The sequence below is a fragment of the Etheostoma cragini genome, chromosome 11, assembly GCF_013103735.1.
Source record: "Etheostoma cragini isolate CJK2018 chromosome 11, CSU_Ecrag_1.0, whole genome shotgun sequence".
Classification (NCBI taxonomy): domain Eukaryota; kingdom Metazoa; phylum Chordata; class Actinopteri; order Perciformes; family Percidae; genus Etheostoma; species Etheostoma cragini.
This window is the reverse complement of record NC_048417.1, coordinates 15,463,496-15,489,369: the sequence shown is the minus strand read 5'-3', so window position 1 is coordinate 15,489,369 and position 25,874 is coordinate 15,463,496. Positions and strand designations below refer to the sequence as shown.

The window sequence follows — 25,874 nt, the reverse complement described above, 5'->3', positions numbered from 1 at the left end:
ATTGTTTTGTGTATGTAAGGTCCCTTCATTAATTACCTTTTCTTTCTTTTGAGCTAACTGTGAAAGGTGTTCTCCCAGAGTGAGACTAACTGCCCAAAGGTTGGCCTTTGCTTGCCTCTTTGTCTTTTCTCCAGGAAGAATGACCCTGTTATTATATATGTTCTGGTGAAACTGTGTACTACTTTATGTATGTCCCTTTTTCTCTCTTCAAAATCTCTTTTACAGAAATAACTATTCCGTTTTATTGTGCAACGTTCAGCAAAAATGTGATATACATAGATATCTTTTAATTTAAATTGTTGTAGATATGTGATTGGGGTATGCATAATCTAAACAACTGGTAAAACACTATTCCCTTATTAATTCATGTTTCTCCACCCAAGACTACATTTTTAGGTTCAATATAATGTTTAACTATTACAGTCTTAAAGTCAGAGCACACCTAAGTGTTTATTTCTTTACAAAATGTTTGTTTTCTTATGCCAAGATTTTCACATTTATTACATGAATGTATAGATCTTTAGAGCCATTGCCATACTTCAACTGCACTTCATATTTGTTTAGTAAAGTAATGTGATTGACATCAGGCAGGCAAGGATTTAAGATGGTAATCGCATGAAATCGATGAGGAATACAGTCATTGTATCTTTCAGTTGTTACAGGGTGGAGATTTCATTTTGAAAACTGGATCTAAAGTGCTAACCACAATCAGTTATATCAGTTTATGACTGTTACAATGCTGATTGCTATAACCGCAGTCAGCATTAGTGTAATTTTAGAACCTGTAAAACATGGAAGTTATCAGTGTCCGTTTCATGTGCAAAATATAATGAGCACTCAAACTGTAAATGGTTCAACTTCTATTGATCTCTTGAATCTCTTGGGATTTTGAAAGCATTTGTGAACTTTTAAAAATCATGTTGAGTGACAATACGATACACCAGTATTTGAATGAAACACCTAAATAGTTTAGTCTATCCTGCCCAGGAGCTTCAGAGGTGAAATGTGCAGCATTGTGATTTTTTTGTTTTAGCGTGCAGCATGTTTTAGCATCATATTCGCAAGAAGCTAGAATCTGGTTTCTAAGTGCGCTCTGTGGCTCCTGCCGGAAACTATTAGCATCTTAAGAGGGTGGAACATTTTATTAATTATTAATACCAGTCAAAATATTCATTACAGTCCAACAACGCTTTTACCTATTGTGGCTGCTGAATCCGAAGGGCAGTAAACAAGAGGCTGATGGCAAAGTGCTGATTATTCCTCCCATGCTGTCTCACAATTATGTGATGATCAGTTTGTGCCACACCCACTCACAGAAGCCTACTTTATGGCTCACATGTTGTTTTCGTGACAAATAATTGCCTATAATGTCATCTGATGTAAGCCTATGACTGAAAACCAGCACACAGCTCCACTGATGGTAGCAAGTGGGGTTAAAGATTGCCTATTCTAATGACCAGTAAATCAAGAGTGATTCTGCAGATTCTCCTTGCTAGTTGCCCAGCAACATGACATCAAGCTCCTTTGTTAGACCGCATTAGGCTGGAAGGTCGGAAGTCGGTCTGCCGTCTCCATCCCAGGAGCCTCACAAGCTGGGCAATAATATGTGGACATGTTATATATGGAAGGATGTCTATTTGGCTTGGGATCTAACCACTGGCATGCATGGAGGGGCATGGGGAAAAACGATTCAAAGGGAAATTTGAGAATGCTGCCCATAACAGCTCTGTAATGTAATTTTCTGTGGATGGGTGGAAAATCCCATTAGATTGGGTAGTGGTGAGTACCCCCCTAGCCTTCCCTATGTACTAATAGACAGACACACAGACTCAGATACAGACACTCACACACTCTCTTTTTATTTCAACTATTAAGTTGCCGTCACTCATACACACACAGTTGTGTTTCAAGTGAACCACACCCACAGTAACTCACAACACACGCTAAAAAAACACCTTGACCATTGGAAATACAACAGAGAATAGAGTTGCTGCAAACATGTAAGACAATAGAAATCTTTCACCATCAATATATTACCTATGAGTAAATACGTACATGCACAGAAGTGCAAGGCAATCACATTTCAAGCAACACATATGGAACAAGAAATAAAAGAGTAAAACTGCAAGTGAACTGCTTGCCATGGCTCTTTGATCAATAATGGTCTGTACAAACCACAATGGATATATCCATTAGAATGCTATAGTACTTTATCCCAGGGGGTACATATTCCAAAGTCTTTCCTCTAATAGGGTTTCAGATGCATTCTTTGTAAGTGCAACAACACAGTCAGTATTTATTGCTATTTGCTAAGTACAACACCTTGACTATCTATCACCTAACTACTCTGTGTAAATATCATAGAAAATATTATTGATTTAATTTGGATTAATGAATTAATAAACTAAATATTGTTAATATTAATATAATTCATCAGACATGTTTGTTGTGGTAAAATAACCTCTGACAACATTAGTTAAAAACTTTGAGCTAAACTGTGTGGTACAGTACACAGACTTTTCCCATTGCTGCACATGCTCAGAGCTCGATACCAACCTGATTTACTCTTCCATTGATGTGTGCTGCAGAGAGTAACGATTATGTGCCAGAGTTAGTGCTAAACAGTATCTGACAAGGCATGGAAAGGTCTCTCTTGGAACAGCTGCACCAACGCCGGACACTGGCTGCTCCTGTCATGGACTTAACACTGTAGATATCAAGTGTAACTTAACAGTCAATGCATGGTTTTGCAAAACATTTGGCCACCAATTACCACAGAATGGATGGAAATATGTTTCCACTGCAGATGGTAAACTACGTAAAGAGGTGTTAATAGGTGAGAATTTGCAATTTGACAGTTTGGATGAGCTGAACAATACTTTATGTTATAGTGTATATTACATAATAATAAAAATTAGATAATATTTTGACATTATCTTTAAATGTCTTTCCTCAACTCCATCCATCCATCCATCTTCGTCCCCTTATCGGTAAGGGGTCGGGGGAGCAGCAGCTCCACCAACCAACTTCCCTTTCCCGAGCCTCCTTAACCAACTCCGACTGGATCTTTCCTTAACTGCGGATGGTAAATTACGTAGGTCTGGCAGACAGAAGGCCAGCCCAACAACATGCCTACTGATCCATCAATCCAAACTCTGTAAGTTTAACAGTGAGCACCCTGAAATCATTACCATGTATTCAATGTAGAATTAACCTACCTCGACTTAAACTTTTTCCCTGCTTGCTTCAAATGATCTAGAAGTTGTTTTGACAATCTTATAAAATCATTGCGCATAATAACATTCGCCAATTCCTTTAATGCAGGCCTAGGCTATAACCACTCCACATTCAGCTTCCTTGCCTAAGATCCCCAGAATCAGAATCAGAACAGATTTATTGGAAGGTAGCCTAAGTATCACTTACTAGGAATTTTCTTTGGTTTGGTGCATACATTTAAACATATTTAAACATAAATATTAAATAAACAAACAATAATATGCATAGCCTACAACTAAATAATGATAACAAGGTTTTTATTATCATTATTTATGTTATTATTATCATTATCATTTTCATGAACAGTAGTAGTAGGCCTAGTAGTAGTAGTAGTAGTAGTAGTAGTAGTAGTAGTAGTAGTAGCATTAGTAGGCTAGTCTTGATAGTATCACATTTTCGAAAAGGATGACTGCGCCACCTAGAGATAAAGAGGCGACACTGCCTCGAGTTGACTCAAATGCAAAGATGGCGTTCATGGAAGGGGCATTAATACCTGAGTTTGGTCTCTCAGGCTCACTGCACGACTGAGAGGACAAAACTGTTTATCAACGCTGTTTACCAATCATCACCCAAACAAACTGTACTAAGCAAATGTTTAAATAAAGACACAATACAATCTATGGTTAGGGTTTTGGTCTGCCAATCATACTCAAGGAGGCGGGACACAAGCAGCCAGTGAATACGTGGTGCCTGAAAGGAAAGGATCAGGAAATACAACTTCCTTCAAATGTAGTTGTTATTAAGTTACCGGGGCAACGCTTAAGGAGTCGGTGCAAGATGGCGAAAACCCACCAAAAAAAACAAAGATATCTATTCTAGAGTACAATACACACAGGTTAAATTGGCAGTCATTTTTTTTCACGTCAGTTACTGTTTAAGAACAACGAGTCTCAGCCAAGATGGAGGATGAAGAGACAACGTTGGTAAGCGAACGTTTCAATCTTATGCTAGCTAGCTAACTACGTTACAACAACCCAATGCTGCAGATATAACGTTAACGCTAAACCAGTCAATTGGCGAAATGATACAGAGCGAGAAGTAAGTGTTAACGTTAGGTATAAATGAAGAATAATATCGGCTAACGTTAACTAGTGTAAGCTAAGTTAGCTGACAAAACGTTACTGAAGCTAAACGCAGGGTTCATTTTTTATACTTGGGTTTCCATGTCACTTTGTTCTGTTATAGAAAGCACTTTAGTTTCAACAGAGGTTAAGAGCGTATTAAACAACCTATGCTGCTAGGTATCACCATTTCTAAATTACAAACGCAGTGATCTTTCTGTGTTTTTCCACAGGCTTTGATCAGGTGCTATTGCTATGAAAAGTATTTTAATCACGCTGTAAACGCTGCAGCAGCTGCTCAGAGGAAATTCAGCAATGATCCTATATACAGTTTTTTTCATGCATACGGCACCCTTATGCAAGGTAAGCTTCAAAGAATAAAATTACAACAGTTGTTGTATTTATAAAAGTAGAATGGACCATTTCTGGTTAGACAAGTGTATCTTTGTCATCTGTCATACATGCACTTATGTCATTATTTTAATACAGATCAAATTCAAGAAGCCTCAATAGAATTGGACACAATAAGAGATAGTCAAGATGTGTCTCTCTGCACATTAATGGCCCTTGTCTATGCTGAGAAAAAAAAGACAAACCCAGGTGAGCCAACATAGTGCTTTTTATTTATATCACAGATGTTTGCACAAAGGACTGGACACACATGTTGGTATTTGTCTAATAAGTGTCTTTGTATTCACAGACAGAGAAGTCATTCAAGAACTTGATGCTAAAGTAAAAGAGGACCGTAAAAGTGCACCTCCCAAGAGTCTGTACTATGCTGGGATGTTTCTTTGGCTATTAGGGCGAAATGATAAAGCAAGGGAGTACGTAGAGAGAATGATCAAACTCTCCAATGGTTCGAGAGAGGTGAGATTAGCATTTATGTCATTTAGAAATCAGAATCACTTAAACATTTTCATGCAAAGTCTTGAATTTGTATGTAATGGTTAGAGGGGCATTCTGGCTTTTCACCCATTTCCACTCTTATAAAATGTTGACTGATTTGTTGTTCAGGGTATAATCCTAAAAGCCTGGATAGATGTGACATCTGGTAAAGACACCTATGCCAGAAAGGCTGGAAAGTACTTTGATGAAGGACTGAAAGAGAGAGCAGATGTTTTTGCCCTGATGGGAAAGGTGAGATTAGTTCAAATCCATATCGAATAGTCTTTCTGAGTCACAGCTGAATATGTTACGATGCTATAATTTCTCATATATCCTATGTCTCTTATAGTACCTATTGTGTTTCTAATTGACTCTGTGTTTTATTTAATGTCCCTTGCCAACACTGAGATTGGTGTATAATTACTGTTAATTTCAGATATTGAATTGATCACTCTACTACTGTATGAAATACAGTAGTAGAGTTTGCATTGTTTGGATTATTCTTCTGTAACTTGCTTTAATTGATGTTCTTGATTTTTTAAATTATTAATATTTGTTTATTATTAATAAACATTTCGCTCATATTGACCACAAAAGTAATAATAATATTGGATACAAGCTAGGGTGTCTGTTAAACCCTAAGTGACGTTTGGTCTGTCCTAGGCACAATACTATGAATATCGTCAGAACTACTCCGGAGCATTGGAGATGGTTAACCAGGTCATTGTTAGTTTCCCTGGGTTCTTGCCTGCCCTCAACAAGAAGATGAAACTGTTGCTCAGTCTTCAAGACTGGGAGCAAACCATGGATGCAGCTCACAGGTAATTGATGAGGTGGTTAGGAGGTTTCTCCTAAATCATACACAGGTCATGTCTTTCTGAGTGTAAGCCTATCTGAGGATTACAGTGTCTCTGGTGAGATTAGATAAAGTGCATCAACATTTGTAATCATGACCAAGGATGCAAGAAAAAAACACAATCTGCCTTAGAAATGGCACAGCATTTAAGTGCAAATAAAACACTATTACTCAAGTTGCTGCCCCAAGCTTAGAGCTGCTGTGGTGCCCTCGGGATGTGAAGTAGGATGGATGCAGCTAGCAAACAGTATACTTCACATCCTTTGATGGCATTCACAGTTTCTTTCAGTTTTATTGTTATTTGTCTGGCTCAACTCAGTACTGCAGCAGTAATCATATATTCTATTACTATTAATCAATGAAATTTAAGCGTGGGAGATGGACTTCATTCACAGTGCCTCGTGTCATATTTCAGGCTTTTACAGAAGGATAAAAATAACCTGGAGGCACTACAGATGCTAGCTCTACATTCTTTATGTAGAGATGGAGATATTACAGAGGTAAAGCTCATATTTTTACTTGTTAATATTTTTGAACTGGTAGGGATGCAAATCGGCAGGAATTAAAAAACATATTGTACACACTGGCATTTATCATCATGGAGCTGTAGGGAGGGGCTGATCAATTTACAGAAGCGTTTTTTTATATCCTTCTTGGCAGTCGGTAAAGCATCTTTCAAACCTCATCAGCAGCTTGGAGATTCTGGAACCACACAACCCAGAGCTTTTCTACAGGATGTCTTTAGCTTTTACACGTGTTGTAAGACAATTTTCAGTATTCTTTCTACATTTCTAACAGTAAACCATTCTGGTCCTTATTACATGTAAAGAATTGTTTGACTTGTATGGAATTTCAGCATTTGACTGTGTTTCTTGTTTTCATAGTGTGGACGAAATGAGAAATTGATTGAGCAAACGTTTAGGATGGTGGAAAGAGCCTTCTCTGTGGCAGCGGGGGACTCAGGTTTAGCCACAGAGTTGGGCTACCAGATGGTGCTTCAGGGCAGAATCAAGGAGGCTATGAAGTGGTACAAAACAGCCATGACTTTGGATGAGACAAGTGTTTCTGCCTTGATTGGTAACATGTTCCAATTATGTATCTGTTGTCTCAATGACACTCAGGGTTCATACATACATTTTTTTATTTCTGAAGATATAACTTTTTTTTGTCACTCAGGTATAATTCGTTGCCAGCTGATCGAAGGTCAACTTGAAGACGCAGAACAACAGTTGGAATTTCTCACAGAGATTCAACAGTCTATTGGAAAATCAGGGGTAACATCTTTTTATAAAGGCTGACAACAAAACATAGTTTAATTGATTATGCTTTAAAAACTGTTTGAAAAGCAATAAGCAAGAGCACCTGGTAGGATAGGCAGCAGCTGCTCCTGTAGGTCTTCATTGGTCTCTCTTCTGTTATTCTTCCCTGGAGACTTTTTGTTTTTTTGCTTGTGTTTTTGTTCCATCTTGTGCAGAATGCCTAGTCATGTTGTCCCCTCTGCTACCTACCTCTACCATCTTTGCATTTCTCCTTCTATAAATACATTTTATTTTTTGTTACTCTCAGGAGTTACTCTACCTACGTGCCGTTCTGGCAGTGAAAAAGCGTCGGCCCCAGGAAGAAGTGACGAATCTGTTGAATGATGCAGTGGACACACACTTCTCCACACTTCAGGGGTTGCCTCTGGGAGTGGATTACTTTGAGAAGCTGAACCCTGACTTCCTGTTGGAGATAGTCAAAGAGTATCTTGCACTGTGTCCGGCTAAGGTACGACTGGGAGACTCCTCAATGACCGGGGGCCTGTTTGTTCTTAAAATATGTATGTAAATCCTGGGCCTTAAGTTTGTGCAGTGCAAGAGAGCATCGATTAGTTTTGCATTTATTTTGAATACTCATGTTATTTTTTTTTTACACATTTGGGTCAAGTATGCTATAGATATGCATCCTGCCTTAGTGAGACTAGTCAAAAAGTTGAGAATCTCTGCATTAAATACGACTTTTACTGTTCTTGTTTTAGCCTTCAGCCCAGGGCCAGTCTCCTGCTCCTCAGCTCCAGCACTGTGCCACATTGTTGGATACTGTGGTCAAGGTTGTGCCAGGTCTCCCTCAAGGGGTCTTCCTTCTAGCCAAAGTCAGATATCAGTCTGGTGAGCACTGCATTTAAAATACGTTTTGGTTTCTTTTCTGCAAATGCTATTTTAAACTGCATTGTCTTTGTGTTTTTTCAGGGGACATTGATGCTGCGCAGAGCAGTCTTCAACATTGTCTGGACCAGTGCCCTTCTCATGCAGATGCTCATCTGCTAATGGCACAACTCCATCTGATGCAGGGTAACTTCTCAATGTGTTTCCAGTCTCTTGAACTCTGCCTCAGCCATAACTTTGAGGTAAGATCACTATCAACATGGACAGTATTATTGGCTGCTAAATGTTTACGAGACAGTGTGAGTTCAGGCCCTTAATTGACCCATGACCAATGTGCACATTGCAGCTCTGTCCGCTCAGTTTGTAACATTTAGGAGCAGTTCAGCTTGTCCTCAGTTAGGCATCTTAATGCAGAAAAGAATGTAGCTAAAGGAAGAAGAAAATTGCATTGAGTAAATATACTTTGTCTCCAAAGAGGGGAACAGTGAAGATATCGTCAGCAGTGACAAGATATCAGTTGAAATGTTTAAATGCCAACAGTTAGCTGGGTTGGGATAATCAAAATTACTTCTGTGGTGAATGTTATTCTTGTCTAAATGAGTCGTGACTACTTTTCTATTCTAGATTCGAGAACATCCGTTGTACCACCTGATCAAGGCTCAGGCTAAGAAGAAAATGGGTGAGCTGACGGAGGCTATTCAGACACTGCAGATGGCCATGAGCATTCCAGGTGTCCGCAAAGCAGGATCCTCGTCCAAGTCCAAGAACAAGAAGATTGAGCTGAGTCTTGCTGACTGTCTGTCTGTGTTCTTGGAGTTAGCTGAAGCTCTGTGGCTCAACGGAGAACAGGTAACATTTTGAGTTTTGTTGTATTAAGGCTCGTACATGATACTATCCTCTAAATATTGTTCTTTATGGTTATTGTTGATGAATTATAATTTAAGACGGTTCTTAACCTTTTAAACTGGGGAAGTGAGGACTAATGTTAAATATACGTAGATGTGTTTCAGTTTTGGGAGATTAACTTAATGATAAGTTGAAAATGTGTACGTCTCTGTTGAGTTATGAAATACTCTGATTAAAACGTTTTAAGTTTTATCCAGTTTTGTTAGATTTCTGGGTGATTATAGGTTAGGCAAAAATAAGGCTTGGCTTCAGCCTATTCCTTTTTCGGTTAGCTACAGTGCCAAATTGTGGGAAATAGTTGTTTCTTTCATGTATGTTAACGGAAATAAAATGATTCATCATTATCATCATGTGAAACAGTGTACTCTGCTGTGAGTAATTTATAATATGAATCCAAGATGTGTTCTTGTGTTTTTCCACATATGCCCCGCCTTGAAGGAAAAAATACAGTTTACACTTATGAATTTATTTAATCTTTCAGCATGAAGCAGCAAAGGTGATGCAGGATGCCATCAATGAGTTCTCGGGAACTTCAGAGGAGCTACGTGTCACTATTGCTAATGCGGACCTGGCCCTGCTGCGTGGGGACAATGAGCTGGCACTTAGTATGCTCCGAAACATTACCCCTGAGCAGCCCTACTACATCCAGGCCAAGGAGAAAATGGCAGACATATATCTGAACCACAGAAAAGAGAAGCGTCTGTATGCAAGCTGTTACAGGTGAGCGGTACATTTGGATCCAAATGAGCGGGGGGTATCTTAATGCGAGAGAGTAGCAGAACATATGAGTGACTATACTCCTTCTGAAACCTAATGCATAGGAAATGTTTGTCTGAACAGTAATGGCTAAAACTTAATTAACTTGAATGACTCTAGGATATTAGTATAGTACACCAACATTTCATCCACTGGGTGTCTGTAGTAGCAAGACCACAAGCATAAAGTGAATCAAATTAAAGGGGCACTATGCAGTTTTAAATTCAATTCTCTTCAGTTTTATTTATATAGCGCTAAATAACCACAACAGTTATCTCATTGCGCTTTTCATAAAGAGCAGGTCTAGACCGTACTCTGTGATGTTATTTACAGAAACCCAACAGTTCCCACCAAGAGCAAGCACTAGGTGACAGAGGCAAGGAAAAACATTCTTTAAGAGGCAAAAACCTTGAGCAGAACCATGGCTCAGGGTTGGCGGTCATCTAAATCGACCGGTTGGGGGTGAGAGACAGAGAGAGACACAGAGAGGCAGAGAGAGACACAGACAGAGATAAACATGGAGAATTGTAGCAGAGGGTGTCAAGCAGAAACATGGAGGCAGCAGCCTGCGATATCATGCGATACTTCCTGACGCTGACTCCAGCGACTCACCGGCTGAAAGTTGCAAGGGTGTTTTTTCCACTCAAAGACGCTGGGGGGAACTGAGACGACCACAAGTCAACTCAAAAAAGTCATATAACCATTCTAATGACTCCAAAGCTGTTCAGTTAAGGTAAATTAAGCTTAAAAAACGGCATAGTTCCTCTTTAAATGTGATAAAATGCGCACAGTTGCCTCCAGGCGTCTGCTGGTCTCTGATGCTACTTGTATTAACGGCTGAGACGTAGTAAAGCTTGACTGAACCTCAGACCAGCAGAGACATACTGTATGTGATATGTGTGATGTGACACAGTATATTTGTCTTTTACTCCAGGGAAATGGTGGAGAAGCTGCCCAGCCCTCACACATACCTCTTATTAGGTGATGCCTACATGAACATTCAAGAAGTAAGTGTTCAATGTGATTCATCTGTGTCTCATGAGATATGTTTCGGGACTGATTTGTGTGGATATTGGCTTTAAAGGTGCTGCATGTTTCAAATAAGCATATTTTATTTTAATCATGTCTTTTTTCAAAAAGTCAAATTTGCTATGAAAAACTGTCCGTCAGAGAGATTATAATTAGAGGAGTTCTACAAATGCGAAGCCTCTGTATGGTAATCACTTCTATTCTGAGTTTCCTTAAACTTCTAAATTCCCTGTCTTACCATTCATGTTAAGGAGCCTTGATGTTTTTTTTCTTCTTTCACCTCTGCTGTGTTGTGTTTGAGCTGTAATGAAGTTCATCCCCAAGGTCTTACCTTGAAATATTACACAGGGTGTCCCTCTTTTAATCCTTGCCCTGCATTTGAGAGGAGTAGGATAAAACGGAATAGTTTGGAGATGCTTTTCTGTAAAATATAGAAGACTTACAAGGAACGCTCCACAATGCCACTGAACATATTTCTGAAAGAGGAGCCACAAAGTGAACCCATTTCTGGTGGACTGAGCTATCAAACTGAGAGGTTATGTCATGAAACATTATCTAGAATCAGCAAAATATTGTTTAGACACAGGGTGTCTCCATCTTTGATAATCAGTGTAAGCATCTTAGAGACTGAATGAGTGCAACGTAAGTCATCGGCCCCCTCATAGGACATTAAATAAACAAATCTACTCCCCCTCTTGGCAACACATACATAGCATTTATCTCAATAACTTGGCCTTTTTTTCAGTTTTCCATGTGTCCTGGAAAACCTGAGAAAAGGTACACTAGTTTTCATGTTCATCTCAAATATGAGAGGAGAAGTATAATGTCCTGGAAAATATTGTGTTGAGAGTGAATTCAATGTAAATAACTTTATTTGTACCCGAGGGGCAATTAAGAGGCGCGAAGAGCAGCACACAAAGGACAGTTCACAGACAAGATACAAATACGAACAGATAAATGAATAACATTGTCATAGACAAGGTCAATACAAAGAAGGTGCTGTGGTGCAATTCTTAAACTCAACCTTGCGCTTAACGCTAAAATAAACATTAAAATACTGTGCTCTGTCTCGACAAACAACCACAGAGCTACTTCAAACAAGTTTTCAGAATAACAGAAAGCCTTTTATTAACATGTGATATAATGTTTTCCCTTCCTTGTGTAGGGGAGAGCAAGCTGTTAGAAATCCTGCAATAGCTAGCAGCTACGTTAAGTTAACAGCAATGTTTAGGACAGATAGGAATCAAGTATTTTAAAATCACCCAGTGCATGGACAGTACACAGAGCAGAGCACACCACCTGGGAACAGACGCTTAACAAATCAACTCATTACTAGGTCAGAGGAAACTACAGTAGAAGATTGTGACACAGTATTTGATATAGGCTGTATAAATGAGAAAACAGGATTAATGGTTACCACGCACTGTTTTACTCATATGTTCAAATAAGGAAAATAAGAAAAGGAAATAAGCACTATAGGCAATGCTATTATGTACAAGCCAGAATTTTAGGTAATAGGGAAAATAAACATAGCTGATTGTCTAATTATTATAGGAATTGATTTAGTTGTCTTGTCCCTACACTCGTAGTAAACAACAAAACACTCATAGAACATAAGTCGGATCAGAAGGTTGTTAGGTAATGATTTAATTTGGAAAGGGAATCATTGTGTCTAAATCTAAGTCATTTGAGGACGATAAAACCGGAAGTCAAAGAGAAGGAGGTATGGTCACCTCTTAAGGTCAGGCACGTTGACACATACTCATTCAAGGCTACACTAGTTCTCATCCAACGTCTCCAATAGATCTTGATCCAAGCCTTAAAGTGTTTACCACATGTTCGCAACAATTTGTAAATAGTGAAATGCATTTTCTTTCTGGAAGACTTTCTTTGACTTTCCGAAAAATATTTACAAAACTTCCTACCAACAACACCGTCCAATTTGTTCTTCCTCAGCCTGAGAAAGCCATTGAGGTTTTTGAGCAAGCTCTGAAGAAAAACCCCAAAGATGGTGCTTTAGCCAGCAAGATTGGGAAAGCCCTGGTCAAGACTCATCAATATGTCAAGGTTTGTGTTGTACACTCATTTAAAGATAAACATTATCCATTCACAGAAAAAAAGACAGTGTTGACATAAGGCTGTTGTTCCGCAGGCAATAAATTACTATGAAGCAGCTCTTAAGACGGAGCAGCAGAACTTCCTCCGCTACGACCTGGCTGAGCTGCTGATGAAGATGAAGCAGTATGAGCGCTGTGAGAGAGTCCTGCAAGAAGCTCTGGTTCATGAGCCAGGTACTCCAGACATTATCATTTTTACACACTGACAAAAACACCGCAATAGAATCTAGTCATTATGTTGGCCAATAATCTTTAACTTGGTGCAAAGAAAATATTGGCAAATAAGGTTTATGGCAATGCCGCGCAGCTTTGAATTTGTAAAGCAGTTTAAAACTTCTCTCCTTGTGTAACTGGTTGTTTTTAGTTGCTGATTATTTTGTTGCCTTTTCAACTTGACTTTTTTCTTTGGACCTACTCAGTGAATGAACTGCCGGCGCTCTCAGATCATTGCCGTTATCTGGTCCTGCTGGCAAAGATCCAAAATAAGGTTGACAAAAATGAGGAAGCTTTACTTTCCCTACAAAGAGTAAGTGGTTGCAGAAGTTTTCTGGCTCTCTGAGACTTTATCATCACATTTTGTAACACATATTTTTGGAGTGATTATGTCCATGCAAAACTTGCCAGCCTGCCTAAAAAGACAGACGCAGTAATTTCGTTAGAATAATGTTTATTATTGTTTCAAAATGAGGTTGTGATTTTGCTGTGTATAGGCCCGGGATGTGCAGGCCAAGGTGCTGAAGCGGGTGCAGTTGGAGCAGCCTGACGCCGTCCCCATGCAGAAGCAGCTTGCAGCCAAGATCTGCGCTGAGATCGCTAAACACTACACAAGTCAGAGGGGCTATGAGAGAGCAGTCAAATTCTACAAAGAAGCTCTTGTGTATTGTGAGACTGATCGCAAGGTCAGTGCAGCTGAATCAAAAACGTCCTGTGTACTCACTGCAGCTGTGGTTACCAAGCACTGGCATCTTTTAGAGTCTGGGGCTTGTGTTTGTGAAATTTAGCGATCTTAGTTGTTTGATTGAAGGGAAATTTGAATGATCTACTCTACATTATTTTACCAAGAATGTTGTCACATGAATTCAAATGTACGTTGTCCTTGTTCCTAGGTGATGCTGGAGTTGGCCCGGTTGTACCTTAGTCTAGACGAGGTTGATGCGTGCCAGGAGCAGTGCAGCATCATATTGAAGAATGACCAGTTTAACGAAGATGCAACCCTGGTTTGTTCTGTCTTTCACCACATTTTTGACTGTCACCTTTTTCTTTTCTTTTTTTATTCAGAGAACTGATTTCTTACATATGTTTGTCCATAGATGATGGCTGACATTCTGTTTAGGAAGCAGGACTATGAAAAGGCAGTTTTCCACTTTCAACAACTCCTGGAGCGCAAACCAGGTACAATAGAGCCATGTTTAAAAAAAAATAATAATAATAAATAAAAAAAAGGGTGCAGTGAATGTAAATATGAATTGGTGATCTGTTGCTTTCAGACAACTACCCAACACTTTCACGTCTCATTGACTTGTTGAGGAGGGCGGGGAAGTTGGATGAAGTTCTCAGATTTCTTGATATGGCAGAAAAACATTCTTCCAGGACAAAGTTTGACCCGGGCTTCAACTACTGCAAAGGACTTTATTTTTGGTAAGTTTGGAGGAGCTTTTCCTCAGAATATGGCTACATCTGTTTTGAGATTGGCGACTAAACTTGTGCTTGCTGCTCAGGTATACAGGTGAACCTAATGATGCTCTGTGGCACTTCAACAAAGCACGGAAAGACAATGATTGGGGTCAGAATGCAGTGTATAACATGATTGAAATCTACCTAAATCCTGACAATGAAACCATAGGAGGAGAAGTATTTGAGAATTTAGATGGTGAAATTGGGTAAGTGGTGGTAGAAGCATACTAAGACTCTAGACTTAATACAGTTTATATTCTTGTGTTTGAAACCCACAGACTTGCATCTAATGCTCACCTTTGTCTCTCACCAGGAACTCTACAGAAAAGCAGGAATCAGAACAGCTTGCTGTGAGAACAGCAGAGAAACTGCTGAAGGAGTTAAAGCCTCAGACACCAGGAGGACACACACAGCTTCGCATCCTGGAGAACTGCTGCTTACTGGCCACCAAACAGAAGGTCAATGTAGAGAAAGCCCTCAGTGTTTTCACTGAGATTGCAAACAATGAGGTAAGTAATCCCCAGGTGGCGTGCATGAGTTACTCACTCACTCTCAGTTGAGTAAATATACCAACACTGTGCATTGTGTCACTCACTCCATTTGGTCGTAAACTGCACATTACACTCTATCAGGCTATATTTGAACAGTTTATGTTGTTTCTTGTACGGTTGTAATTCAGTTTTGTGATCATTCTTTATTTAAAATAAAAAACACATAACTTTATGTATAGATATGAAGTTTGTATGGTTTCGGTTTAAACAAATGGAAGAAGGATAGTGGTGGAAGTGTTGTAAACAGGATTCTTTGGTTGAATTCAGAAAGACCACGTGCCAGCTCTGTTGGCCATGGCAACAGCTTATATGGTGCTGAAACAGACTCCAAGAGCCAGGAACCAGCTCAAACGCATAGCTAAGATGAACTGGAGCCTTGTTGACGCTGATGAGTTTGAGAAAAGCTGGCTGCTTTTGGCAGACATCTACATCCATTCAGGGAAGTATGACATGGCCGGGGACCTGTTGAAGAGATGCCACAATCATAACAAGGTCAGCCTGAAAATATTGTCTCTGCCTTAACCAGGCTGTCCAATTTACACAAAACCTATTCCCCATATTTTTGCAGATTTGCATTACTTTTCAGTGTTGAGGCTGTCTTTAAGTTAATTTCTTTGTGATAATAATTGCACTTTTTTTCCACAGTCATGTTGTAAAGCTTATGAATATCTGGGCTACATAATGGAAAAAGAGCAGGCATTCCGTGATGCAGCACTCAACTATGAACTGGCTTGGAAATATGGAAATCGGACAAACCCAACTATTGGTATTTCAACCAAAATCACGTCCAGTTATATTTTTAAGGACAAAAGGGATTAAAAGAATTATATTTCTAACATATACTGTGTTTTTTTTTTTTTTTTCTTAGGATACAAGCTTGCTTTCAACTACTTAAAAGCAAAGAGGCATGTTGATGCCATAGATGTGTGTCATAAGGTGAGACACCTGTGGATGTTTACAGTTTGAAAGATTAGATCTGTTCTAATACCGGGATTAATCTTAGCTTCCGCCCTCAGGTTCTGGCTGCTCATCCAAATTACCCGAGAATGAGAAAGGACATCCTGGACAAAGCTCGTGCTGCCCTAAGAGCTTAATATTGTGTGTGTGTGTGTGTGTGTGGGGGGGGGGGGGGGCACACCAATGTTTCTGTAATAAAAATAAGTTACTTTAATTCATTTATTTTTCTGCCTTTCCCTGTCAAGTTAAAAGACTTATTGTGTTATTTGTTTGGGGGGGGGGGGGGACATACGTTGCTATTTACATTTGAAGAAATGAATAGTTTGGTGCAAAAGGTTTCAGACACATACTCAGCTGAAAGCATTTTTCTTTCTTTCCTCCCAAAGCCAAACTCAACATTTCAACTGATTTTGGAACATGAAAACAAGAGTCTTTAACAAGTGTGGTCCATCTGTTAGACAAACTACTTTTAGTTTGATACATGACATATTTATATTGTCTTTGAAATGATTCTCCACATTTATACATGTAAACCAAAATTGAAATGTTTTATCTTCTGTCACGTGTGGATGTGTTACTGTTGAGCTTATGTTTGACAAATATCAAATACTTTTTTTTAGACATGATCGTAGATTTTATATGCCTAATTTCTTTTCTACTAACAATTTAGCTGTGGTTAGTAAGCACATGTACTTTCCCGGTTAGATGTTCCGATTAGACAAAACAGTTGCCACATAGACAAACATTTACAAGCGTGACTGGAAGGGGGAAAAGTCGGACACACTGAACATTTTAATGGACATAATAAACTGGATGGCTGCCGGAAGTGCTGGGGAACACCGTCACTACAGATGGAGTCACTGTGCAAGTCAAAGGCAGAAAGAAGTCAAACTGGGCACCAGAGCCGGCTCCCTGCGGCTGGAATCCGCGTCTGTACTCCTTCAAGCATCCAGCTATGTATGAAGACCATCCGTTGTGGGGAACCTGCGGAATTTAAGGATTAGATGAGCTACAGAGCCCTCTGGTAAGAGTCTTGTAACTGTCCGGTTTTACAACTTCAATCAGTAACCGAAACTCAAATTGATTTATTATCTAGGCACATTCCAGTTCATGCGAAAAAACACGGACTTTTCTAAATGCGCACCGGACCGTATTCGTTTTTAGTTTGTAGTGAAGTTCATAAGTTTAAGCTCCGTTTAAAGATGTGGTGTTTTCTCAGAGAACCTGATTGGATGCGGTGTGATGTGTGTGGGACACGGCGCGTTCCTCCGTTTTTTGTAACCCAGCAACTGTCCCAGTGAATGACCAGTTGAACAAATCCTATTATTGGCACCATTATTGAATCTGAGGAACTCTGTGGAGGACACAGTCTGCAATGTTCCTGAAGTCAGAGTGACTGCGTGCCACTTTAGCCTATTTATCACGAGGTTTGTCACAGGAAATATTTGATTCAGCAGTGATTTTGTCCAAAAGCCGAATATATTTTTAAAAAGGTTATCACAGGACATGAAACTACAGGGCAAACCAGGCCACCGCCAAACTTGTTTAATGACGATCGCCTCGATCCTGTCTTCTTTTCTGTTTTTCAGGTGTGTAATGTGACACGCAGAAGTTCTCTCTGCGCAGACGCGCCACCATGTCTCCTCCCTCTACCTGAGAGGGACGCACCTGGATCCAACGAGACGGAAGTTTTGTGGAGACAGAGCACAGAGCAAAAATAATTTTGTTTTCCGCGGAAGGTTACTTTGGAGTTAAGCAACTGATAAAAGATCTCCAATCCAAGCAGGATGTTATTAGTTGACATTTTAAAGAACATTTTGGGTTTTTTCTAACCTAACTCTGTTCAGCGTCTAATGGTGAGTGGTCTTTTCCCCTGAAGGAATGCAGAGCTGTGTTGCTTTTCATAAGCCGTTTCTAAATGTGTTAATATCCTATGTGTGGATGGCAGCAGACTAGCTTCACTATAGGAACTGCTACACATTTCATTTGTTTTTATTTCAGAGCAAGAAAAAAACGTGTTCAAAAGTAGCCTATGTTATGAGCTTCTAGCACTATGCTGCAGTTTTCTGAAACCCAGTGTCTTCAATTTGACAATAAGGCTACATTAATGCTGTTTACTCATCATTGTCATAATATACATTGATTACAGCGGAATGCCTGTCCAAAGCCGAATTCCTGCTCTCTATTCAAGAAGAATGATAGCTCTGCGCAGAGTGCTCCGAAGGCGATTGCACCCAGTTAAACTGGCGATAGTGGCCCTTGTCTTTGTCACATTTGTGTTCTTCATACAATGGGAAGTTGGGAGCCAAAACCAACAGGAGGACCCGTGGCTGATGGAGATGGCAGTGAAGCGGGATGCCATGCTGGGCATGGTGATGGGAGCTGTTAATAACTTTAGGGATGTGATTCCTAAGATGCAGATCAGAGCCCCTGTACGTCTGCCGGACAGGGCAGAAAGCGAATCCTGCCTGGCGGGTCACTACACTGCTGCTGAGTTCAGGCCAGCTCTGGAGCGGCCACTTCAAGACCCTACTGCTCCTGGAGGAGCTGGGAAAGCTTTCCACACAGATTCACTGAGCGCCGAGGAGCAGAAGGAGAAGGAGAGGGGTGAAGAGAAACACTGCTTCAACCTGTATGCCAGTGACCGCATCTCCTTGAGCAGAGACCTGGGCGCAGACACCAGACCACCAGAGTATGTCAGTTGTCAGTTTTTCATAAAGATGTGCAAAATCCCTCACGTTTGCCCAAAAATTGTCAATATATTTTCCAAATGATTTTGATTTTTGAATTGCACCACCTAGTGGGAGTAAATGCAGCTTTGGTGCTGTATAGTGGGCTACTCGTCCTTCCCTATTACTAGGGATCAACAGAGAAAGACCTGGAGCGGAGCCAAAGGGACACAAATTTTAATTAACTTTATCGGTTATATCAGGCAAATAAAATGCCGATACAGATAATCTGCAAAATGCCAAATAGCTATCTCTGAATATAATTTTAAGTCACACACAGAAAAACATCCAAACAGATCATTGTAGCCTAATATAGATGGGGCCTAACCCAAACACATTCATCATATTTGCTTTATGCAATGGGGGAATTTTCAGGCAGAAACCACAGAGATGATTGTTCTGACTGAGACTGGGATGTTTCAGCCTGCCTGCCCAGTTACTGTGGCCAGTTCAGAAAGAAGCACAGTTGTGTTTGGCAATGACTGTAGGTCCAATTGTATGTAAGTCCAAGTACATGTCAGTAGATAGTCAGTACATGACACAGACATTAAGCATGTGCACGTACTGGCTATCTTATTAGGGAGAATAAAGTCTCTCCCACTCTGATATGGCAGGTATTTCAAAGGCTGCCACACATGCGGTGTCCCGACTGAAACGGACACCCCACAAGGGAGAGTCTGCAGATGTAATAACTAGACTATTGTGCCACTCAGGAACTGTACAGGACAGTCAGATCTTTGTGCTCTTTCTCCTTCTTTTTGCAGATGTATTGAGCAAACCTTCAAGCGATGCCCTGCCTTGCCGACCACCAGTGTGATCATTGTGTTTCACAATGAGGCTTGGAGCACCCTTCTAAGGACAGTATACAGTGTCCTCCACACCTCCCCCGCCATTCTCCTCAAGGAGATCATCCTGGTGGACGACGCCAGTGTTGATGGTAAAATTGAAAAGGGCTCTTCAGATCCACCCTGTTCTCTTTTGGGTTCGATTTCAGGCAGCATGTTGGGTGGGCAGCCTGTTGGTGTGCCTCGAAATGTGTTGAGAGGAGTTCCCTGCTCCTTCTGTGGCCAATGAACTGAGTTACAACAAGAAGGTAGTAAAAATTCTCCTTAGAGGAGTTAGTAGTGGTTGTGCTTAGAAACGGGTCAGTGTTAACTCTTGTAAACATGTCTGATGTACTGTAGGAAGAAAACAAAATGCCGGAGTGGAGACAGGTCTCAGGGAATGCAGGCCATCTGACTCTCTCAGCTTAGTTACTTGTAGTGAAGAGGACACAGCTGGAAGCCTGCTGTTTAGCAGCTCCTCTGACAGCCATCCATGTTGAAGATGAAAAGAAGACACGTTGTCCTTTTTCATCTGTTTAAGTTTTACCTTTCAGGCTGAGAACTATAAATATTATCTATTGATATATTGATATATATATCACTTGTATTATTTCATCAGATTTTCTAAATGTTCTTCTCAACCTCTCACTTTACTGCATGTCTGATGGATATTCCATCATTTCAGAAGAGTTGAAGGACAAGCTGGATGAGTATTTGAAGCGGCTGAGCATTGTTCAAGTTGTCCGCCAGCGTGAAAGGAAAGGACTTATCACCGCTCGCTTGCTGGGTGCCTCCGTGGCCACCGGTGACACGCTCACCTTTCTGGATGCCCACTGTGAGTCAACACCACTGACATTACTCACACATTGAAACCAGTTGCATGCCAGACACACCCTGACTTACACACCCTTTCCATTCCATAGCTATTTAGTGCTTATTGTTAAGAAATCTGTTGTGATGTAATGTCTGATTTGTTAACAGGTGAATGTTTCAATGGATGGCTGGAGCCCCTGTTGGCCAGGATAGCAGAGAACAACACTGTAGTAGTGAGTCCCGATATAACCACTATTGATCTCAATACTTTTGAGTTTGTGAAACCGTCCCCGTATGGCCAGAACCACAACCGAGGAAATTTTGACTGGAGCCTTTCCTTCGGCTGGGAGAGTCTACCAGATCATGAGAAACAAAGGAGGAAGGATGAAACATACCCGATCAAGTAAGCAACCAATGTACATGAATATAGACTAACAACTTTTTAGAAACTCTTGTTTCTTGTTGAAAATCATTAAAATCAACAAACAAAATGTTTCTACAGGACTCCCACCTTTGCTGGTGGGCTCTTCTCTATCTCAAAAGAATATTTCTACCGCATTGGAAGCTATGATGAAAAAATGGAAATCTGGGGCGGTGAGAATATTGAAATGTCATTTAGGGTAAGACATTGCGAAGCTGTCATTCTGGATGTGCAGAAGTTTTATTTTTATCTGTTAAATCATTCCATTACCCTAACAGCTGTATAGGTGTGTCTACCAGCATGTCATCATACATCTGTTTGTGCTGTCTCCCGTTAATCTGCAGGTGTGGCAGTGTGGCGGACAGCTGGAGATCATCCCTTGCTCCATTGTGGGTCATGTTTTCCGCACCAAGAGCCCACACACCTTTCCCAAGGGCACACAAGTGATTGCTCGTAACCAGGTTCGACTGGCGGAGGTCTGGATGGACGACTACAAGGAGATCTTTTACCGCCGTAACCAGCAAGCTGCACAGATGGCAAAAGATGTACGTAGTGCTTCTAACTAGAGCTACAACTACTGATTGTTTTCATTGTCGATTAATCAAGTTGTTTGGTCTCTAAACTTTAAGAAAATGAAGAACAAAAAGTTGATCAGGGTTTCCGGAAGCCCAATATGATGTCTTGAAATGTTTTTTGTTTTGTCTCATCATAACGATTCAGTTTACTATTATAGAGAAGTGCAGAAACTAGATAGAAATCACATTCCAGACGCTGGAATCAGAGAATTTCATTTTCCAAAAACGACTCCAACTGATTCATCTGTCGATCAATCAAAATAGTTGTGGATTAATTGAATTGACCACAATTCAATTAGTCTTTGCTGCTCTGCTTCTGACACTAAAGTGACTTTGAAATCCTGTGTATCTATCCTTTTAAATGCTGCCAATTGCTCTCCAGCATTATCTTTTACTTCTATATCCCATGGTGATATGTTATTGGTTTTAAAGAGCAGTTATTTCCCCCCCGTAGCCACAGCCAAAGACAAGTTTGAGCTAATCCAACTCTTGTCTCTGAATTACCGGCATTAAGTCTGATATTAATAATAATAATAATAATAATAATAATAATAATAATAATAATAATAATATTAATAATAATAATAAACTTTATAAGTCCCGCAACGGAGAAATTACAATTTGCACTCTGTTGTCATTACACACACGTGCTCTGTACCTATACATGCACTAATGGAGAGATGTCTGTAAGTCATGACTTACTTAACATACTTTGCAGGGCAAGCTTAGAATTAAAAACCATAGCATTGTACTATTGTAATTCTTAATGAGAAATAAAATACATACTCTGGAATGGAAAGAAATTGATTTGCTATAAGGGGCTAAAACTGTTAACCGTGAAAAATGGGCCTGGAGGAATTTAGCTCTGGTAAATGACACACAGGCTTTCAGCGTTTCCCAACATGTGGTCCTGGAGGAGCCGTAAACACTTCCCTCAGGGCTGTACCTCTCAGAGTGAACCAGCCCTCTCCCGCTGGCTCCAAACAGGCATGCTGTCGTCAACAGCTTCATGGAATCCACTGTAGTAGCTATCAATGTGTGTACTAATGTGAGCAGCATCCTTTTCATTATAGAAAGTGCTCCCATTATTCAAGAGCATGACATTTCTATGAATCCTTTAAAATGTGCTGCTACGCTTCCGTTTAAAAAGTGACAGTGATCGACTACTTGTCTGTAGTTAATTTGTTCAACAATGGACTCACCGGAGAACATTTATTGACTTTAAAAAAGTAAAGCGAGGATCGTGATGATATTCAGAGTAAATTTAAAAACATTCCAGGGGAATATTATTTTTTTCTGTTTAAGGTTACTTCTAATTTTTTTTTTGCAATGGAGTTGTGTGTTTTTATTTCTGTAATTGGTGCTCAGCTTCACCACAGACCAAAATATCTCAACAAGATAATAGATTGCCATGGTGAGTCCAAATGACTTTGGTGAGGCCTTGACATTATTGAACTAGTGCAACTATGACCTCATAGTGACATTTTTGTTTTTAGTAAAATCTATCAACACTTATCGGATGGATTGCCATGCATTTTAGTACATACATTTACATCACCATCAGAATGAATTGTATCACCTCTGGTGATCTATCTGTTTCCTGTATCAAGTCACATTTTCTTACTATTACTAATATGTAATTTTGTTTATGATCAAATACCTGCAATACCGGTTCCTATATACTTTGAGCTTATTCTTGATTTCTGTGCAGATGGCAACTTTAAGATTTAAAAAAGAAAAACAATGACCTTTTAAACATGTAAACAGCACTACCAGTTTATCTTCACAGCCTTTTCCCTACCCGACATTTTTCTTTCGAGATCTCACAAAAGGGATGGATAATATTTTTAACAGCATATCTGAAGTCGAGACAGAGCATTATTGCTTTGTTGGTAATCTTTGTTAAATTAATAATTAGTAGTATCCTGCATTCCTGCAGTGTGTTGAGAATCAATGTAACGGAACTGCTTTTACGTTGTTTCAACAGAGGGCCTTTGGAGAGATCTCTGAACGCATGGACCTTCGTGCGCGGCTGCAGTGCAAGAGTTTCTCATGGTATTTGAAGAACGTTTATCCAGAAGTCTTCATGCCTGATCTCAACCCACTCCACTTTGGCTCAGTAAGATCACACACCCCACCACCAGCTCTCCTCTTTCCAAACCTCAGAACTCTGTCTAGCCACTATGGGTTTCCACTTGGGATCTCCAGAGGGTACTGAGCAATTCCAATTTGACACCACTGAAAGCACCCTAGAGAATAAAGTTGTTTGAACAGCTTGCAATGTATGTTAGTTCTTCATTTTGTTTCCTTTCACTGCTCTCCCCTTCCCTTCTCTTTCTCTGTAGGTGAAAAATGTCGGCAAAGACTCATGTCTGGATGTTGGAGAGAACAATGAGGGTGGGAAACAGCTGATTTTGTACCAATGTCACGGACTAGGAGGAAACCAGGTCAGTTATAGACAATACCGCCTATCTCTGATTAGTAAAAAATATGATTCATTGTTGACGGCATTTGTTTGTTTCCTTTCCTGTAGTACTTTGAGTTCTCCACACATCACGAGATTAGACACAACATTCAGAAGGAGCTGTGTTTGCACGGGGCAGAGGGGACTGTGAAGCTGGAGGACTGCCAATATAAAGGCAGGAACACATTTGTAGGAGCAGAGCAAAAATGGGAACTGAAGGATGTGAGTTTTTATTCAATTTGTTTTGCGTTTTCTGTGCAGTGATTTGTGATTTCAGATACTTGGGTTATTTTTTTAGAAAAGTAACAGTTTTGTCTTGTCTTTGTATAGAACCAGTTATTCTACATTCCAGGATGGAACATGTGTCTGAGTGCCCGTCATGAGCATCCCTCTCTGGCCATCTGCAACCCCTCGGACATGTACCAGCTCTGGTCCTTTGTCTGAGTCTGCAAACTACCACTTTGCAGAATAGCCACTCTGTAGGACATGTGTGTACTATACTGTATGCACTTAACATGCAGTTTTTTTTAGATTTATGATATTGAGTTTAATTTATTTTTATACGTAGAAAAAACTGAACCACTGCTGCTGGGAAGTTTGGACTTTGGGGAGAAACCACAGTGTGCCACTGCTGGAAAGGAAGCATTTAAATAATGATCCCAATCAGACTGTGAACTGAGATTCTTGAAACAATTTAGATGCATTGCTCTGACAAGTGCCTCTTTTGTGTTTGAGATGTATTCACTAGTCCAAGTCATTGCAACCAACGCGTGCAGAATGAGGGATATGAAGCTAACACTGAACATTTTCCAGTGAGACACATGAATCTAAAACAAAATCCTACAAAAAAAAACACAGTAGAAGATATGTAATATAAACAAGGGGATAATGTTGGACACACAAAAATCCCATATCTCATGCACCAAAGAGATTGACAGTGAAAACCTGAAACAAGAATAAGTACACAAGTACTGTATGATGTGCATTGTCCCCCTTTTTAAAATACCTTTTTTTAATATTACAGAACCATAATTTGTTACCATCAAGTGCCTTAGATGTAGTTTTAAACTGGGTGGGTTGAGTGATGGGTAGTGGTGTGGTGGGGTTGTTGCTGGTCTTAGTGGATGCAGATCGATGGTATCTACAGTACTGTGATCAAAATGGTCTTCAGATCAGGATGGGAGTTGATAGACTTTAGTTAAATTGTTTCCTGACGTATTTTTGGTTGTCAAACTATGAGACCAGAAAGCATTTGCAAGACAAAGATTTTTAGAATTTCTGTACAGTTGCCAGTTTTATTAGGTACAGCTAAAACTAATGCAGTTTAATATAACAACCCTGCAATAAATCCTCCCTTAACTAACATTATAATGTGGTGCTGTTAAATTATGTTGCACCATGTGTTGGTGTTTCTAATATGTCAAACGTTTTTATAACTATTCTCCTCTTTTCAGTTGCGTCATTGTTTATCTGTAATATTTCATTTTTTTATACTTTGGTGTTTATCAAAAGGGATTTTCTAACATGAAATGAATGCACCGAAGGAATTTTAATTGTTAATCAAGTGTCTGAAACTCTCTACATCTAAACTGGAGTCCACTAATAAATCTCTGGTGCAGGCACTAGTGTTTAGATGGCTGTGGAATATTGTAAATAACGTTAAGTTTCAGACTGGGTAAGAAACAGTTACAATGTGTGTGTGTTTGTAAACTGTCTATTTTTGCTTTGGTATTAATAGGTCTTATTTTTAGGTTAATAAATTCAGTTGGGTAGTACTGAGCCATTTTGTCTCATTTCTCCATGTGATCTGCAGAGGGCGCTTTGCACTAAGAAATT

At 39.8% G+C, this 25,874-nt stretch overlaps 2 protein-coding genes across 2 annotated transcripts; both read left to right on the top strand.

The window, feature by feature from the left end:
- The first annotated feature begins 3,924 nt into the window (after positions 1 to 3,924).
- ttc21b (tetratricopeptide repeat domain 21B) lies at positions 3,925 to 16,631 on the top strand. The gene is made up of 29 exons (XM_034885231.1): positions 3,925 to 4,199; positions 4,571 to 4,700; positions 4,827 to 4,937; positions 5,038 to 5,204; positions 5,352 to 5,474; positions 5,886 to 6,043; positions 6,494 to 6,578; positions 6,739 to 6,837; positions 6,963 to 7,155; positions 7,255 to 7,352; positions 7,645 to 7,845; positions 8,096 to 8,225; positions 8,307 to 8,464; positions 8,847 to 9,071; positions 9,610 to 9,848; positions 10,819 to 10,891; positions 12,870 to 12,980; positions 13,066 to 13,204; positions 13,450 to 13,556; positions 13,741 to 13,929; positions 14,137 to 14,247; positions 14,341 to 14,422; positions 14,518 to 14,668; positions 14,749 to 14,910; positions 15,018 to 15,213; positions 15,523 to 15,747; positions 15,901 to 16,021; positions 16,124 to 16,191; positions 16,272 to 16,631. The coding sequence occupies exons 1-29, from the start codon at positions 4,176 to 4,178 to the stop codon at positions 16,347 to 16,349; spliced, it is 3,954 nt and encodes a 1,317-aa protein (XP_034741122.1). The 5' UTR covers positions 3,925 to 4,175; the 3' UTR covers positions 16,350 to 16,631.
- A 392-nt stretch (positions 16,632 to 17,023) lies between these two features.
- On the top strand, positions 17,024 to 25,813 carry galnt3 (UDP-N-acetyl-alpha-D-galactosamine:polypeptide N-acetylgalactosaminyltransferase 3 (GalNAc-T3)). Its single transcript, XM_034885333.1, has 12 exons — positions 17,024 to 17,236; positions 17,802 to 18,068; positions 18,362 to 18,904; positions 19,706 to 19,878; positions 20,451 to 20,600; positions 20,747 to 20,981; positions 21,081 to 21,198; positions 21,344 to 21,544; positions 23,562 to 23,693; positions 23,920 to 24,021; positions 24,108 to 24,260; positions 24,369 to 25,813. The coding sequence occupies exons 3-12, from the start codon at positions 18,366 to 18,368 to the stop codon at positions 24,480 to 24,482; spliced, it is 1,917 nt and encodes a 638-aa protein (XP_034741224.1). The 5' UTR covers positions 17,024 to 17,236; positions 17,802 to 18,068; positions 18,362 to 18,365; the 3' UTR covers positions 24,483 to 25,813.
- The last annotated feature ends 61 nt before the right edge of the window (positions 25,814 to 25,874 follow it).

What these genes read in the sequence shown, in the direction of transcription:
- ttc21b (XM_034885231.1), top strand. Translation starts at nt 4,176, where the DNA reads ATGGAGGATGAAGAGACAACGTTG. An exon ending in ACCATGGATGCAGCTCACAG is followed by an intron (nt 6,044 to 6,493) that starts GTAATTGATGAG and finishes GTCATATTTCAG; the next exon opens with GCTTTTACAGAAGGATAAAA. An exon ending in CTGTATGCAAGCTGTTACAG is followed by an intron (nt 9,849 to 10,818) that starts GTGAGCGGTACA and finishes CTTTTACTCCAG; the next exon opens with GGAAATGGTGGAGAAGCTGC.
- galnt3 (XM_034885333.1), top strand. Translation starts at nt 18,366, where the DNA reads ATGCCTGTCCAAAGCCGAATTCCTGCTCTCTATTCAAGAAGAATGATA. An exon ending in CACCTTTCTGGATGCCCACT is followed by an intron (nt 20,601 to 20,746) that starts GTGAGTCAACAC and finishes ATTTGTTAACAG; the next exon opens with GTGAATGTTTCAATGGATGG. An exon ending in ACCCACTCCACTTTGGCTCA is followed by an intron (nt 23,694 to 23,919) that starts GTAAGATCACAC and finishes CTTTCTCTGTAG; the next exon opens with GTGAAAAATGTCGGCAAAGA.